This window comes from Stegastes partitus, unplaced genomic scaffold, assembly GCF_000690725.1.
Source record: "Stegastes partitus isolate 25-593 unplaced genomic scaffold, Stegastes_partitus-1.0.2 Scaffold1770, whole genome shotgun sequence".
Classification (NCBI taxonomy): domain Eukaryota; kingdom Metazoa; phylum Chordata; class Actinopteri; family Pomacentridae; genus Stegastes; species Stegastes partitus.
In genome coordinates this window covers 71,105-88,670 of record NW_007579501.1, presented here as the reverse complement: position 1 = coordinate 88,670, position 17,566 = coordinate 71,105, and the positions used below count along the sequence as shown (strand labels likewise).

Sequence of the window (17,566 nt, the reverse complement as noted above, 5' to 3'; positions counted from 1 at the left end):
ATGTCGTGAATGTTTAACTCACATGACTGGTCAGCCAATTCGGCTTCTTTCATTGTTTTCGTCGAAATAAAAAGAATTAGTCTAAAAAACTAGACCAGAACTTTCCTAGTTTAAAGAAAGAATAAATATTAGTAGTTTTAGTGGATTTGGTTCATTGTTGTTGGGTATTTTTTAAATATTTAATGATGGTTTTTGCCAGATTTTATTTGGATTCAGCCAACTTAAATTCCAGAAGCTCTTTGCTGGTATGTCGGTGGGATCAGAAAGGTTCAGGTGAGTGAAGTTTGAGTGCAGCTCAACCAAAAAAAAAAAAAAACAGTGCTTGGGCAGTTATAAAAGTGTAGGTAAAGCTGGTTAGTGCATAAATCATCTTCACTAAAGTCTACATGGAAACTAGTTTGGCTACATAAACCTGCATTTTAAAAAAGTTAGGATTAGTGATTTCTAAGCGAGGATGTGAAAGACAAACCAAAGAGTTGTTACAGTGCACAGAGAGTGTCAGGTTGTTCATAAGTAAAGGACATATAAAGTACAACAAAAACTAATCAAATACAAACGTTAACTAAATATATAAGATCATATATCCGACATTAGCAATGGGAAGTAATAGTTTAATAGGTTTATGTCTCACACTGACGATCTATGACAAAATCTGAGAACTTTTCAGTTCAGACTGATAATTCCTCCACTGACTGATAGACTGCTGATGAGGGCAGTCTTGTTACAAATGCAATATAACGAGCATTTTTAATTAACCATCTCAGAGATGTTATTTGGTGTACTGCTGAATTTTGGACTGAGCAGGTCGAGCTGTTTTCCTCTTTATGCTAAGCTAAGCTAACCACAGTCTGGCAGCAGGTTAATGCACAAAAGTAAGTGGTAAAAGTTGTAGTTATAATTTCAAGCTCTGATTTTATCCTGTTACTTTCCATGTTACACACTCTTTGAATAAAATCACTAGTTTTTTTTTTTGTTTTTTTTTTAATCTCAAGATGTTATTTAACACTGTAGGCTAAATAGATTGATTTTAAGATTTTACTGTTTGTTTTAAAGGCTTTAAATGCTCTCTTGCGTCTTCATACTTTGATTACAGCACTCAGGTGGACCAGCTAGACGCTCCTGGATGTTCTGAGCTCCAGGCACAAAAAAGAGGCGACTGATTCTTTGCTGTGGCATCTAATCTTTACGTTTTCATATGAGAACTGCTCAGACTTTAGGAACTTTGAAGTCACAGCTTAAGTTGTGCTTAACACCCTGACTTTGTCTTTTATTTTTTTTATTTTATGGCCTTCCATTTAACCATTTTAACTCTACAGCACTGTTTGAAATGTGGTTCACAAACAAATTTGACTTTAGTCACAAATACTACTTAGTTTTTTTCTGGTATTTATTTATATGCAACTCAACTAAGAGCTATATCTCTCCTCAATATATGTGATGACAATCAGAGGCTTCTTAGTTTTGCTGCTTCCAGCTGTGCGTTTCCGCTCCACCTCCTTGAACGTTTCCTCTGGAACAGTCGGCTCTGATTTGACGACTTTGACGCGTTCCACCTTCACAAAAGACTCTGATTGGATGACCTTGCTGCTTTTTGCCTCGACCAGGTCCTCAGATTTGGGCGGGACAACATGACCTCCTGCAGTAATGGAGTACTGTGAGTGGCTGCTTACCCTGAAGGGGCTGTTGCGGACGCCAACTCCTGCCCAGGTGACGGCCACGGTGTGTTTGAGGGAAGACGTGGGTGTATACGAGCAGCTGTACAGCCCGTCGCCTTTACTCCTCACCTTCACCTCCACAGGAAGCCCCTCTGCGTCCTAAAAAACAGGAAGACTGTTAAGGTTGGAGCTACACGACCTAGCAGGAGACGTTCAAACATGAAGCTGCATAGAAATGTTTCAGTGGTTTTGTTAAACAGCCAGAGCTTCTCACAAGCGGCGTCTGCCTGCAAAACAGACATGCAAGTGCAGGCTAAGTAACAGATTTGATTTGCTGTGTGTACATTTTATAAACACTGATTCTGCTTGAAAACATTGTGAGCATGATGATCTGTATCAGTCTCCATATGCTTCGTATGAATGTGTGTCTTAGACGGACACAGTTTTTCTCATTTACATTTACAGAAAATATCCAAAGTATATTTGTGCTGAAAATGTGCTGCAGCTACTACCCCAAACATACAGAAACAACCCTGATTGGCAGAAAGAAAAACACCAAAGGTTGTTTGTTCCTGTTGGATTTTACTGGCCAATCAACAGCATCAAAAGCAGAGCTGTGATTTCTCCAACAGGTCCTCCGTCGTTTTCATCGCTCTCCATGAGCAGCAACATACATCATTTGTGAATGCAGTCTGTCAGTGTGTGTACTCAGCTTTAAACTACTCAAATTAAAGCCATACGATGCAAAGGCAGTCGCAGTCCAATGACGCTAAGCACGGCAAACTCCATCAGAAAGTACTACCAGATGATCAGAGATTTATTTGCCACCTGGATCCATCGCGTGATTGAACTATACTCACATACTACACACATTATTATACACTCTCTGCATACATGCATGAGCTCACACATGTTTGTGGTCATTAATGTTGCAGGAACACTGACGTGAAGTTTCAGGGCTTTTGGAAAAGTTGATGCAGCTGAATGTTATTTAAGTTCCGGAACGCTGGTCGAACAAAGTCAGCTTGGTGTGTAATTATTTGTATTATGACAAACATCTCTCACATGTTTCTTGTATGAGCGAATCAAACCGTCTTGGCTTTACAAGGAGTACATATCTGTAGGATTTCTGCCTCTAACCTGCGCTATGATCTTCAGAGGTCCTTTCCCAGCATCCTTAGCGTTGACAGTGAACTCAGTAGGTTGGTTGACCACGCAGCCGCTCTTCTCAAGTCCCGGCCCATAAGCCTGAACCTACAACCACCAAGCCAGAAACAATAGTTGTTTGCTGTAAACCCAACCATCTTCAGTCATATTTATAGTCTATCAAATGCCTGAACACAAGTCAGCAATTCTGCACAGACCCAAGATACTATTTTGGTTCTTACTGACCTTATCTGGGTGGCTGCCGTTGTTAGGGACAATACAAGCCATGAAGGGGCTGTGCTCGATGTCCTCCTCATCACAGGTCACGTGGACGGCATATTCACCAGGTTCTGTTGGCCAGTAACAGACATCACACGACCCGTCGTTTTGGTCCTCGCACTCGATTTTGGCCTGTGAAGGTCCCTCAATGGCAAAACCTAAAAACACAGCAGGTGAGATTAAAGTAGATGGTTGGAGAGTGTCAGCATTTACAGATTTCCTTTTAGTTTCGCCTCAAGTAGCTTGAAGAATAAAATGCAGATGTGGCCTCAGTAGAGACGTTCAGACAGAAAGTTCCTGAATTTTTGTCTCATTACTGTTCGTTACAGCTGAAGCAGTTGTTTCATGATTGCACTGAGGAGAATTTTTTTGTTTTGCAAAGTCTTGTTAATGAAAATTGTTTATTTTTTACAATTTTTTACCAAAGAATTACAACATTCATTTTAATAAAAATCACAATTCTTGGTAAATATTTAGTACATTTTTCCAACATGTCCTAAAGTAAAAGATGATGTGTTTAAGGACCATCAGAAAGTTGAAAATTCAACGATTCTCTGTTTTTACAGTTTGTGGCTTTGACAAATGGTCACATTTTCCAGAAGTGTCACCCTAATCTGACTTCTCTTGAATGAGAGCTAAATTGTCTTCAAGAACCAAAAACAGTCCAGTTGTCTTCTACTAATGCTCTTAAAATACAGATCAGCATACACCTATGCATAAAAATAAGCAGTGAAAACAGCCATCAGATGCACCACTGTGATTTAGGAACACTGTTCTAGTTCAGCTTAATTCAAACCTTGTTTGCTGGCCTGATGTTAGTAAACCTCACAGAAGTCTTTGTCGTGGTGCTCCATTATGAGCTAAACCCCTAAAACGTTCTCTGCATGCCAGCATGGACGTGCCCATCCTGTCTGGTTACTTATATATAGAGTAAGAGTAACCAGGTACTACAGCTAGTCTACAATACTGCAGGTGTGTATTATCGAGGAAACTGATTTTGGGCATCGGCAGATACCTTGATCGGGACTGCGTAGTGCGCACACGTTTCTTATTTTTGGAAGCTTTGGTTTAGTTGCAAAGCAGCAAAGCAACTGCTTCCTTGAAAGCTAATCTACATCTGAATATAATCCCTTTTAAATCTCATCAGTGTCTGATAAAACATACAATCAATGACCTGTTCAACAGCAGAAGACCCTCTCAGTCTGATGAATAAACCTGGTGTGATAAGAGACTCACCCAACACTCCCACATCAGTGCCGATGGACTCCACCACAAAGGTGGCAGGCTCACCCACCATGCCTCCCTCCAAGCCAGGACCCCAGGCCCTGATCTGCTGTGGTCCTGCCTCCAGACCGACTCCCACTTCGAATGGACTGAAAGAGGAAAGCAACAGTCAAAAATGACGCAATCTGCTGCGCAGTGCTGCTGTTGTGGTAATGCTACAACATGTGTACGTAAAACAGTATGTGTTTCTATGTGCGTCTGTGCGGGACATCACCCCTGAGGGCTTTAACAACTACTTTCACTGTCAATTAATCTGTTAAGTATTTTTCTATCATAAAATGGTGAAAAACGTCAGCGTTTCCCAAAGACCACAATGACCCCCTTGACAGACTTGTTCTGTCCACAACCCAAAGATATCACGTTTATTGTCATAGAAGTAGAAAGAAAAAAGAAAATACTGACATCTGAGAAGCTGGAGTTAAAGAATTATGACTTTTTTTTTTTTTTTAATATTACTGAAGCTTGCCAATGAGGATTTTGTGGTTTCTGTAAGTTGTTCTGTGTCCTGATTGGAACTGACTGCATCATAATGAATGCTGAGGTCACAGGATTACCAGTTTGTTTAATTTCACCACAAGCAGACAAAGAAAGATGATGGCGAGCCTCAAGATGTGGTATCTACAAGCATGTGGGTAAATAGGGTCATTTTCTCATAGACTTCTATACAACTGGGTTTATATTTGCGACCAGACGAGTCGCCTCCTGCTGGCTGTTAGAATGAATGCAGGTTAAAGCCACTTCTCCTTTAGTTTTCAGACCCATAGCTACACCCATCTTCTATAGACAACCAATTGTTAGACAGAGTAGTTAAATATTTGTAAGAAATTAAAGCATGACAGTAACATTGCAGTTTCATACTTTGATGACTGCAATTACCAAAAACAAACAAGAGGGGAGCCCTTCTTAGCGTGTCTGCAAAAGCTAGGCATCTTTCAGAAGCCAAAGCAGTCGGCCCCTGCTGGCTGTTAGGAAGAATACAGTTTTAAGGCACATCAGCATTGGCTTCACTTTTCAGACCGTTTTCAGGCTACGTCTATTCTTTTTATATGAATCTATGATTACATTTTCTGAATCAAAATGTTCATTTCTATCTGTTGCTGTGTGTTCCATTAGCGTGGTGAGCTAACAGCTAGTACTGCATGAAATAAAACAGACCGTTTGAAGTAGACCCTCTGAAAATCCCTTAAGGGTTTAAACTGTGGCCTCTGCAAAGGTTCTGCTCTGTTCTGCATTATGACTGAACCACAAACAGCTGAGTGTTATTCTTGCTTGTTTCATTGACATGTATGATTTCTGGTGCAGGTTCTGTTGCTCCAGCTTCTTATTTGACTTCTCTTCCATATTTGTCTGGCTGCTGAGAAATAAGAGGAACTCCCTGTTCTAATGTTCACAGAACAAAACACAGCCGGCTCTACAGAGAGGTGACAACGAGAGCACGAGGTCCAGACTGAAAGCCTTCATTTCCCTGCAGATCCATCCATTCAGATCAGATGAGGTAATGTGCTGAGGTAATGCCGTGAAACACACATAGAGTACAGCTCACCTCTTCGGGATGTGCTGACCCCCCCAGGTGATGGAGACGGTGTATTTCCCTGGACTGTTGGGGTAATACTCGTACGAGAACACACCGTCCTGAGTGGAGATGTGCTTCACTGGCTCCTCGATGCCCTCTGAACACAAACAAACAAACAAACAAACATTGTGTTAATGTGCTATATCACTTTTCTGCATCACAACATCTGTCTGGCGGATAATGTTGGTGTTTTTTCTTAGTCTGAATCCAGGATTTAAGGACAGAGGTATAGCGTACAGATTTCAAAGTTTCTTGAGGCAAATTTGTGATTTGTGAGGTTAAGTTATGGCAATTAACCCTCTAAACCTCAAAATCTGGCAGCAGCATTGCAACGCATGTTGTTAAAAAATAAAATAATAACACCAATATTAAAGCATTAATCAGAGACCAAAACTTCAAAAAAGGAGGGAGTCGTAGGATGTTCAACTTTGTGATTGTCCTTGAACTCATCATGTGTAACTTTCTGTTTCGTCTAAAAACTAAACCAAATCTATGCTTAAAATCATGTTTTTGTTTTTTAAAAAATCCGTCTCATTGTTCAAAAATGGCAAAAAATAAAATAAAATAAAATAAACCAGTTGCATCAACAAGGTTCTATAAAACACAGAAAGCTCTGCACTCCTCACCACAACCATGAAGCCATTAGTGACTTAGCTGTATCCAACATAACATGACAAAAATCCTCAGACTTTCTGGCTCTTCAGCAAGCTGATCGGACACAAGTATGAAAACAAAGTAAAAATGTAGGTCGTAAAAAAACTATAGTCAGTAGAGTCACTCTGTTTCCCAGTACTGGTAAGACCTGTGGGCATCTGGGAAATGCTGTACATGTTGAACCCTGGTTTAATTCATTTTTTTTAAATTAAGAATAATAAAAAACCTACTTATATTAAGATTTCTATTATGATTAATGTTACTCTAACTTTGTTATTTAAACTTCTAGCCATGGTTGCACTGTTTGCATAGAGGTGCAGGACTTTATATTGCAGTAAAAAATGCGCTCACAGTGAGGAAAAACGAGGACAAAACTCCCAGAGACCACAGCAGTACTTTTACTTTATTACTTCTACTACATTTAGCTTCAGATATTCATGTACTTTTACTTAAGTACAGTGTTTCAAGCAGGATTGTTGCTTGTACTTTAGAATTTTTACACTGCTGTTCTGATTCTGTCTAATAAAACATCTGAACTCTTCCACCACTGCTTTTCTTCAAGCAGGTCTGGATTGATTTTGCCTCTACAATGTGAAGGTTACTCACTGGGTCCTTTGACGAGCACCTTCAGGTCTCCGCTGCCGGCGTTCCTGGTGTCCACCTTGAAATCCCCGACCTGCTTCACCCTCAACCCTGCTGGCTGGAGACCCCGACCCGTCGCCCTGCACGCTCCCGGCATGCAGGCTGTGGACAGAGACAGCACACATGAACGGTTTGTGATTTTTAGATGATTAAGTGATGCGTTTGAAATCGCAGCTCACCTGGTCCCACGTCTACGCTGAAGGGGCTCTTGGGGACTCCCGCCCCTCCGAAGGTGACGGTGACTGTGTGCGGTCCAGCCTGGGTGGGCCGGTAGGTGCAGCGGTACATGCTGTCGCCTTTATCCTCAATCATCACCTCCACAGTGTTCTGGCGGCCCTGAGGGTCTCTGATCATGGCTGAAATGTCTCCTGTGCCGGCGCCTGCACGGAGCACAAGAGGAAACTTTAGCTGTACTGTAGTGACAGCCCACGACTCCTCCTTAGCAAAATATGGCTCCTTTCTGTAATGAGCACTGCTGATTTCTCTCACCTGCAGTGTAGATGTCAAAGTAGGTGGGCTTGTTGGCGATGTTGCCCACAGGTTCGATTCCCGGGCCTTTCACTGTGACTTTGGAGGCGTCGCCCAGCGCCTTGTCCACGTTCACCTCAAAGGGACTTTTGGGAATCTGCTGGCCTGCAAACAACACTGTCACCTAGAAAACAAAAACAACCGTCCTGACTCTTGTAACACGAGAAAGAAGTACGTCGCCCTTCCTTTATCCTTTCACTGATGAAATCATCCAACAACTTCCATTTTGAGGTTTTTCAATTTCCTCCGGTATCTTATAAAGCTGCTTTTTAATGCATGTAAAAGGTCAGATTTCCAAAGATCCAAAAACTCTGCTCTTTACACTACCTGAAATGCCTCATTTCAAGTCCCTTCTCTTCTGCTACTAGTATCTGCATCACTATGTAAGACTTTTACTTTAGCAGCTGCCTTGCAGTTTGTCATTACTTCCTCACGATGGCTGATTTTGCTGGTGCTATATCCCTATACTCATAGATCCGGGGTTACAGTACTTATCTGGTGTTGCCTCACTTTCATTGGCCTGGTTGACCAATCAGAGCAGAGCTTCAGGAGCTAAAATGGAGCATTTCAGCCAAGGTTCCACAGTAATGTCCAATATGAGAGAAACTATTGTGTTTCTTTTAACGTTAAAGCATGTAGACACATTCTAGTAGCTCGCAAATGTTCACAAGATGTGATCTTTAACAGAATTTACTCCAAAAGGCATTGAATTTAGTAACTTTGGTGTAAATTAAAAGGTCCCAGCAGGTGTAAATGTGTCTTCAATGCAGTGTAATGATATGCTTTGAAATTGAAAAAAGTTTAAACTAAAGGAATACACTGGAATTCAAAATAAAGGATTAAAATAAAGTAGAGCCTGTCATGTTAAAAAACACACACACACACACACACACGCACACACACTCAAAGGGACTTTACTAGTAGACAGCCAATTATTGAATCTGATATTCAGCATTTTTCAGAAATGTGTTGTTTTTTTTCTGATAAAATAAAATTATTTTAAAATATGCATCTCTGATTCCTCTCTGCATCTGTAGTCGCCACTCTGTGGTCTCCTGAAATGTCTTGCACACAGCACTGTATAATTGACTACTTGTCACAAGCAACAGCTTATCAACACTGAAAGGTAAATGCTGACAAGTTCTCTTTTAAATAAACTTTTCAAACCTACATAAACAGACTTTAAAAAAAGATATATCTTCAATGTTTTGAATAACACAAACTCCAGCACATGTTTTTTTCCAATCAGTCTTCTTGACTACAATTAATCGGCCCTGAATAAGACATATTGTCTTTTAAAAAGTGAATCCAAATCCACTTAACTATTATTAATCATTATTATTATGTACATGGTAACAGATAAACAAGTTCACCTTGTGAGGTCCCATGACCTGAGGAATGTAGGTGACGCTGTAGGTCTTCTTGCTCTCGTTCAGCTCTGATTTCAGCTGATCGACACAAACAGACATTTGATTTAATTTGACACATTGACATAAAATCACAGCAGGTGCTTCATTACACAGGTGTCACTCTGTAACACAGTGGAGGATTCGGTGTGTACCTCCTCTCTGGTGCCGTCCGGATGGTCCAGATAGACGGTAACTTGTCCTTGACCTGCACTGAACGTGTCCACGGTGAACACAGCAGGACGCAGCACCCTGTTCCCTGTGGGCTCGATACCTGCACAGGACACAACCAGCATGCAGTCAGATGAAACACTTCTGATTCCTTTGTAGCTGCTCATTTAATCCAAATTAAAACCCTGTGCACACTTGTGAGTTACATACAGACTTAAGCTGGATTTATAGTGACACATGAGGTGAACAGGTGTTCTGCTGTAGACAGAACAGGTTTTGTTTTATTCTTTGTCTCTTTATTTTTTCTTCCTTCACTGAAAACTGGCATAAGTCCCTTTGGTGCAACATCAATGCATTTGAACCTGTGTGTTATGAATATTTTGTAAATGTAATAAACTCGCTACATACACAAGAATCAGCAATACCAGTGTTTACGTACATTTAGAATAATCCTGTACAAGATAGTTTTTTCATTGAAAGGAATTGGTGCATCAAAAATTTCTACATATGAAAGAATCTGTACAAAATCAACAGTACTTATGTATATTTCTTGTTTGTTCTGTATTTTATACCCCTTTGCTGCTGTAACATTACAAATTTCACACTGTGGGAGTAATTAAGGTTTATCTTGTCTTGTGTTTTTCTAATCTGACTTATTAAAAGCGATCATATCTGAATGATCTTGAGTATAAATGAAGGTTGAATGATTTTTATTTTTTTTAACAGCTTTTCTTTACATCTTTGTTCCGTTTTCTCACTTTATTAGTGGCTACTAGTTCCATTTCATGTACTGTATATAACTTTTTTTTTTTTACTGCTTGTATGCATAAGTGAAAGCATCCAGCTCATCTGTGTCATAAATGAATCATTTCAGGTTTTGAACGGTTGTTTTAACAGAAGCAAGCAAATTAAGAAGCCACTTTTGGGCCTGGGACACTGTTACAGCATGAACTTCACTATTTCACCACCTAAGGCTACTTAAAGTTCAATATACAGAAGGTAGAAGGATTATCAAACTCCAAAACACTTCACCGTTGTTAATAGTGTTATGATATAGGATTTAAAGCTATGCAAACATGCTTTTTAAATTCTGTTTGGGCAACCAGCAGGTTTTGCATCAGGTCTCATTGAACTGAGTACAGAGGGAGTGGATGTGTGTTTTAACACGTTGTCGACCTAAAAACAGCTACAAGCTGCTGTGAGTGTGTGTTCTCCCTGTAGTCATTTCCCGCTATTTTCCTCCTCAGGGCTACAGCCTGAGGTTGACATTAGTTCCCACCTTGGGCTGTAACCCTGAGGAGGAAAATGCAGTGTGTCTGTTCAACGAGAACTCAGCCCATTGTTCAGACTAACTGCTGCTCACTTCCTCCCATTGTCAGACCAGTATTTTCAGTGTTCACATTAAGTTTGTGCTGTTCAATCAACAACAAGATGACTCATTAGTTTTCACAAACACATTTAAACCTATTCTAAAAACTGAATGTATAAATTATATACATACATAGATACTTTTTCTTTTTTTAAATAAATCAAAATCTAATGACATTACACTAGTCACAATCCTTTTTGTAGATATTCGCCTGTTGATATCTGTAACTTCTACTCTAAGTAGAGTAGTGCATACATTTTAATGAGACAAAATGTAATTTCTATGTGTGAATACATTATAACATGTCAAAGCTGTTATTTTATGTTTTGTTTTTGTTTTTTTAATTTTAAGCTTTTTGTATTTATAAAGTAAAAAATAAAGTGGACTTCCGCAAGATATAAGTTCAACAAAAGGCAAAGAATCATGACCAACAACCACAATAAATAAGTAAAAAGTAAGTAAAAAAAACACACACACACAAAATTAAATATAAAATTCACTAAACTGTTTCATATCTAAAATTAATGACACCAATTTCCACTACTGAAAACTAAATCGCTCCCTGTCGGCCTTAAATGTTTAAAGGTTTGTATGTTTGTCTTTGTGCCCTAAAATGTTGATGGCAGCAGGTTTATTCTGTCATTTCTTGCTCTATTACGATTGGTTAGTTTGTATAATTGTACTTCAGTATTGTGTCTAATTTTTTGTCTGTCACAACTATATTTAGAAGGTTCATGCAAAACAGTGCAGCTGTACATTAAAGCCTTCAGTGTGTGTGTTTTAATGTGTTGTGACAAAAGTCCTGCAGTTGTGTTTCAGGCTTCAAGTCAGAATTACAACACACTAGTTTCCAGTGTTCCCTTTAACCAACACACACATCAACAACCACACAAACTATTAGAACATACTTTAAAAATACATTAAAACATGCAAAATGTTACTTAAATTAAAATGCAGTGTCATAACATTAATGGTTACATTTGACAGCTGTTGGTGTGTGTGTGTGTGTGTGTGTGTGCATGTGCGTGTGTTTGTACCAGGTCCGTAAGCTCGAGCCTTCTTGGGGTTCAGTTTGGGTTTGAGTGGAGCTCCAGGCTTCAGTTTGGCTTTGGGGAACTGAGACAGGTAGGTCATCACCGACTGTTCGTCCACGCTGGGGTCGATGATCTCCTCTGGAGCGATCACCTGCACACACACACACACACACACACACAGTTCATCGTAAAATAAATAGTAATAAATAGTAAATAAATCAGATAAAGAGATATCGGTCACAATAATATCTGTGTCACTGTAGATAATTGTGGTTGGTAATTCAAGGAGGATGTGTTTTTATTTAATGTTAATGCAGGAAGAACTGTAATTTAAATGAACCCACAGCTTCTAACCTCAAATATCTCACTCTGGATTATCAGTGAAGTGTTAAATAAAGGTTAAAGGTCAGAGCAGCGTTGGAGAGAATCAAACCTGTGGGATGCCCAGCCAGTCGTCAGCCAGCTGCATGGCTTCAGTGGCATTCTCTACTGGTTTCACTGGATCCCAGGTCTCCCAGTCTGGACACAGACCTGCAAGCATCGAAAAACAACAAAAGGTATGAGCTGAGCAGGAGAACACAACAAGCAACAATAAGCTCAAGTTTAAACCATATACATAATATGACTAACAAACCAGAGCTCGCTCCTGTTTTTGTGTTAAATAATAAACCAGTGACCAGTGTGTTAGTCTCAGGTGTCACATTAACAGTAACATCTCTCACCGACGCTTTGGTCTTTTTAATACGTCTTATTAGAGAAACACTTTGTTGTCTGGCTCATCTTTCATACTCTAAAAATGTATGTTAAAATAGACTCAGTTACCAGTTTGTCAGCCACATCTAACTCAGTCTGCTGCAAGAAGATTCAAGACATTTCCAGACTCAAACTTTCAGACTTCTCAGCTGATTGTATTTGTCAATTGTGAATAAACAGTTTGCAAATCCAATGTTTCATTGTTCAGGTGCAATATTTCAAAATCTTACGTAATATTTCATTATCTTGTGTCATATTAATTTATGACCTCAGTACAATTGCTGGTATTACTTCTTACTTTTCTATTCTAGTCTTATACTTGTTTTTATGTTTAGTAATGTTTCGTACTTGCTGCTGGCATATCAGTTTCTGTTCTGAGTGGCAGAAATATTTCCTTCAGGATTATAAAAGTTCTTTCATATCAATCTTATAAATAAGGAACAAAGTCAAGACAAAATTCCTGCAGCTGCTGATTCAGGTCAAACTAGAAGAGAAAGTGAATTCACATCATCGAATCTGTACTCTGGTTTTTCCACATTCATACTGTTACACTAATGGATGACACGAAATTGCCACGGCTCCACACCCTTGAAACACAAAAAGTGTACCTGGTGCGCAGCTGTCCACCAGTGCTCCCAGTGCTCTGCCGTTACTCCAGTCCTGGCTGAAGTTGTTAATTGGGAGATCAGGGACTTTGTGTTGGATCCAGCCCAGCAGACGCTGCTTCGGTGTCTTTGACTCTGACTGAACACAAACAGGTGACGAGTTTAAACATCAGCGGTAACTCTCATGTCGACAAAGTTTCAGGAGATCAACACAAGTTTAGGGAAATGTGGGTGAAGTCGTTACCTCTTCGCTCTCGCCCTCCCACATGGGCATAGAGATGGAGTAGTGCAGGATCAGAGTCCAGATCAGACCCAGGATCAGCTTCAGGTTCCCGTCTACGATGGCTTTAGAGTCTGAAGGAGAAAACAGGTAAAGCTCAGGTCAGATTCACAGTCTGCTGCTACAGAACCACAGTCGTAGCTGCTGTTTCCTCTCTATGAAAACTACTGTCAACCCTAATAACACAACGACACATTTTTAAAACAACGCAGAGGGGAAAAATTGACCCAAACCACAAATATCAGAGCCACAACTGGAGACTTCATTCCAACAATCTGTGACTGATACGCTAATAAAAGTAACTGATTACATGTACTGAAGAACATTGAAAGAGTCACAGGTCACTGTGCTCAAACTGCTCGTAAAATAAGACGCATTACATGTAAATTATTTCTAGGTTCAAACAGATTTTACCCCCAGCTCCCAAAAGCAAACTACACCTGTGAACCATCATGTTTGCGGTCCTTCTCAGTTCCTCATCTCATATAGTTTCAGTGCTTTTATATGGCTTGATTACGTTTTGCAGCTTTTTTTTTCTTTTAGACAATTCTAACTACTAACTATCAATTCCAGGTATCTTGTTTAAGCTTATAGCTCACGTTTAATTTCATTAACAGTGTTTTTCCTTCTATTCCTCTAAGGGCTGCATGATATTGGAGGAAAAAACTGACAAAAAAAACCCCCAAAAAATACAGAAATTTCACGATGACCTAAATATCTATTTGGAAAGATATATTAATTCTAGAATGATTGTAGTGATCTGCATAGAAAATAAAAAATAATTCAAAATAATATAATCTGGGACCTTTCATGTGATGTAACACTGGAAAAGGAATCCAAAATAGGTTTTTGGTTTTGGATGACACCCAGATCTGGTTTTGCGCTCGTCATACGGAGGTTTGTGGTGCTGATTTCAACAATTAAATGAATTTGTTGCGTTTCCTCGTGTGGTCTCAACATTGTGAGACAGTGACGACAGAGTACCTGTTTGTGGTCAACATCATCCTTAATTCAGTAGCACTGACAGTGTGTTTCTTTGTGCGACAGTCGTCCTTTTCACTGCTCCTCACTCAGTCTGCATGTTGACAAACTCATGTCTTGGGAAACAAGTTTTTAAAAACTAAAAAAAAACACCTTTGGGAGTTTTCTTTTTGTATGAAGTCGCAAAAAGAGTCGTAGTATGATGTGTTTGAGACAACTTGACAATACAGTTGGTTATAGATGATATGTTGTTCAACCCTAATTCCTGTCTTTGTGTGTCTGCTGCGAGCTCCTGCATCGTACAGTAACAAATGAAGCTGTATTGTAGTGAATTAAATTGGATTCCCTAGTATTAACTCCAAAAGCATGAAGCTTAACCTACTTAACTGAACTTTAACTCCAAAGCTTGCGTGTAGACGACACAGACTAAACAATCCCAAGCTGAGATATTAATGTGTGCATTTCAGTTCCTACAGTCAGTAACATTCAACCACCAGAGTCCACATTAACAAAAACAGGCAGCTTTAATCTACTGCCATTCCTGACCGGCGTGTTTGGCGTCCAGCCTGCAGACTTTATGTCAGACACCGATGAAAAACATTGAGCTCATCCAATGACAAACTTGCTGCCAGATTACTGTGGATATAAACAGCGTACCTGTTTTTTAGCAGAGCAGAACAGAGGGCTGCTGGGTAATGCTGCTTAATAATCAGACCTCACTGTACCAGCTGGTACCTCACACCACACAGAGCTGTATTAGCAAATCTTTGGCTGCAGCACAGAGTTCAGAGCGAAGCAGACAAAACAATCATCTTTAATCTCTCTGTTGCTGTTTCCCTCTCCCATGACACTGACATTTTTTCCTCCTGCAGCACTTACAGTTTTGGCAAAACAATGATGGGGTGAGAAATGTCAAGGACGCCGACACTGTCACACAGTTATCACACCTTCTTTTAAACAAACTGAACCTCAGACGATTCTTTTAAAGCACAAAATGAAATATTACACTGTAATAAAACATTATGAATGACACATTTAGGAGTTTATAATAAAATACGACAACGCAAATAATCAGGGAAATGTACATGTTTGTCTGGAAGACTAAATAGGAGAACTCCGCTGATTGCTGCTACTATGACCATATAATTCTGATTGCTTCTCTCCTGCCCTCTGTGCTCACACACACTGTATTTAAATACAGCTGAATTTCCAACAAAGCTTTTCTTTTTTACATATTTTTCTGCTTCTGTGGTCAGATAACAGAACAAGTATGAAACAGTGACTGACACAAGGCTCAGTCAGACTACATGTTAACCAGAAGTCGCTTCGAGGCTGCTGCTCTGCTAAACTCCTGACTTTATAACCACAACATACACAAGTTAAAAACAACTGTGGCCGTCCCTATGGGCGTCCCTTTGGGCGTCCCTATGGGCGTCCCTATGGACGTCCCTATAGCTCACCTTGCTGAGCGTGTGACCCATGAACAGGGGCTATGGTTCCCCGATGCAGCGGTCGTGGGTTTGACTCCCGCTCACGACCCTTTGCTGCAGGTCTCTCCCCATTCGTCTCCCACATTTCCTGTCTATCTCTACTGCTCTAAAATAAAGGCAAAAAGCCCAAAAAATATATTTAAAACAAACAACAGTTGTATTTTAATAAAATTTAAAGCTGCTACCAAATTCAGACAATTACATGATAGAAGGAAAAAAGCTGCTTTAACTGCTCTGTGTCTCTAGAGTTGCACTAATGACTAAAAAATGTCTTATTTATTGGTTGAACTCTACAGTTTTGCATTTAAATGTGCAAACTCTGTGTACATTTCATATGCTGCTGCTGCATTATACAAATAGTTACAGCTTGTCAAGATGAAATAAACTTAAAGGTTGTCGCTTGGCTTTTCTGGAGGAAACTTATTTAGAATAACAGACTAATCAGTGTAATAGTTCAGAGATTAATTGGTAGAAAACCTGTCCTACTTCAGAGTTACTGAACATGTTTGCCTCTGCCTGTTCATGCAACTGTGTCGCTGCAAGTCAGCATTTGGCAGCGTGCTGTCGGGCTCAGCAGTTGAGAGCTGTGTCGCCACATTGTGGGAAATCCTGTGATTCTCCCAGAGGAGCTGCAGCTCTGCTCCGTCAGCTGTGGTCCAAACATGTTTCAGCAACTCAGGTTTAGGTGGAGTTTTTGGCTGCTGCCTCACCCACAGTGACAAAACACCGGAGTTCACACACACAGTCTGTCCACAGAGGAGAGGTTGCGACATCCTGCCTTCCATATTTCCCATCCCCCTGCTGTTCAGAACTTTTACACTCGTCCCTCCTCCAACCATTTCACTCTCTCCACCTGTTTGAATTCTTTGTGCCTCACATCATTGTAATGCCACACCTGTGTGAGTGTCTGAGTGTGTCTGCAGCTAACATCCTGTCAGCGGCCTTTCACCCCCCCACACATCCACTCTGAGCTCACCGGCTCATCAATCTCACTAAGCACACACTTTCTTCACTGAAACCAGAGAAGACCCAACAAACCGTTAAACTTCTGACATAGTTGTTGAGTTGATGCATGAGGAAGGGATGAAAACTGTACTTTTGTACCTTTAAGCAGCTATTTTTCCCCCTTTAGTCACCTCGAGTGCACCAAGTTCCAAGCTTTTTGGCCTGTGACCCATTCATGTTGAGCCACTGTGACCAGCTGCAGCAATGTACAAGGAGAAGAAAACGGATTCAAGCAGGAGTTTTAAAGCTTTTTTGCTTTTTCAGGAAGTAGGCATGCATGAATTACATGCATTTGTGTCGTAGGCATGTGTTTTTCCTATTTTAATTCAGCCATGACAGTGTCCTTACTCTTCGTTCTGACAGTCTCATTAACCTCCACATTCTCAAAGTCTGTACCGCTCTTGGTCGATCCTCATTCCAGTTATCTGCTGCTAATGACTGGAACTCTTTGCAACAATCCCTAAAACCCACCTCATACGGACCGCTCTCGTCGTTTAAAATAAATCAGTGAGAGCAACACTTCAGCACCACTGCGCCTGTTTCAGCCTCTATATTGTACAAGTCTTGGTGTAACTTGTTTTGTAATATTGTGTGATTTGCTGTATATGTAACCTGGGGTGTTGTTCATCTTGTTTGTATGCCACCTCTTGACCAGGTTGTTACTGAAAATGAGAATCAGTTCTTAACTAACATACCTGGTAAAATAAACAT

The 17,566-nt window shown here is 40.2% G+C and overlaps 1 protein-coding gene across 2 annotated transcripts in view; it reads right to left on the bottom strand.

Moving 5' to 3' along the window:
- Positions 1 to 17,566, bottom strand: part of flnba (filamin B a) — an 88,097-nt gene that overhangs the window by 39,797 nt on the left and 30,734 nt on the right. For both annotated transcript variants that reach the window (XM_008302172.1, XM_008302173.1), the window contains exons 2-15: positions 13,344 to 13,453; positions 13,103 to 13,238; positions 12,175 to 12,272; positions 11,745 to 11,892; positions 9,323 to 9,441; positions 9,135 to 9,209; positions 7,723 to 7,885; positions 7,413 to 7,613; positions 7,198 to 7,335; positions 5,908 to 6,034; positions 4,317 to 4,453; positions 3,048 to 3,238; positions 2,796 to 2,909; positions 1,671 to 1,814 (exon numbers count right to left, since the gene is read on the bottom strand). In XM_008302172.1, the coding sequence (XP_008300394.1) occupies positions 1,671 to 1,814; positions 2,796 to 2,909; positions 3,048 to 3,238; positions 4,317 to 4,453; positions 5,908 to 6,034; positions 7,198 to 7,335; positions 7,413 to 7,613; positions 7,723 to 7,885; positions 9,135 to 9,209; positions 9,323 to 9,441; positions 11,745 to 11,892; positions 12,175 to 12,272; positions 13,103 to 13,238; positions 13,344 to 13,453 (1,901 nt within the window). The remainder of the gene's footprint in view (positions 1 to 1,670; positions 1,815 to 2,795; positions 2,910 to 3,047; positions 3,239 to 4,316; positions 4,454 to 5,907; positions 6,035 to 7,197; positions 7,336 to 7,412; positions 7,614 to 7,722; positions 7,886 to 9,134; positions 9,210 to 9,322; positions 9,442 to 11,744; positions 11,893 to 12,174; positions 12,273 to 13,102; positions 13,239 to 13,343; positions 13,454 to 17,566) is intronic.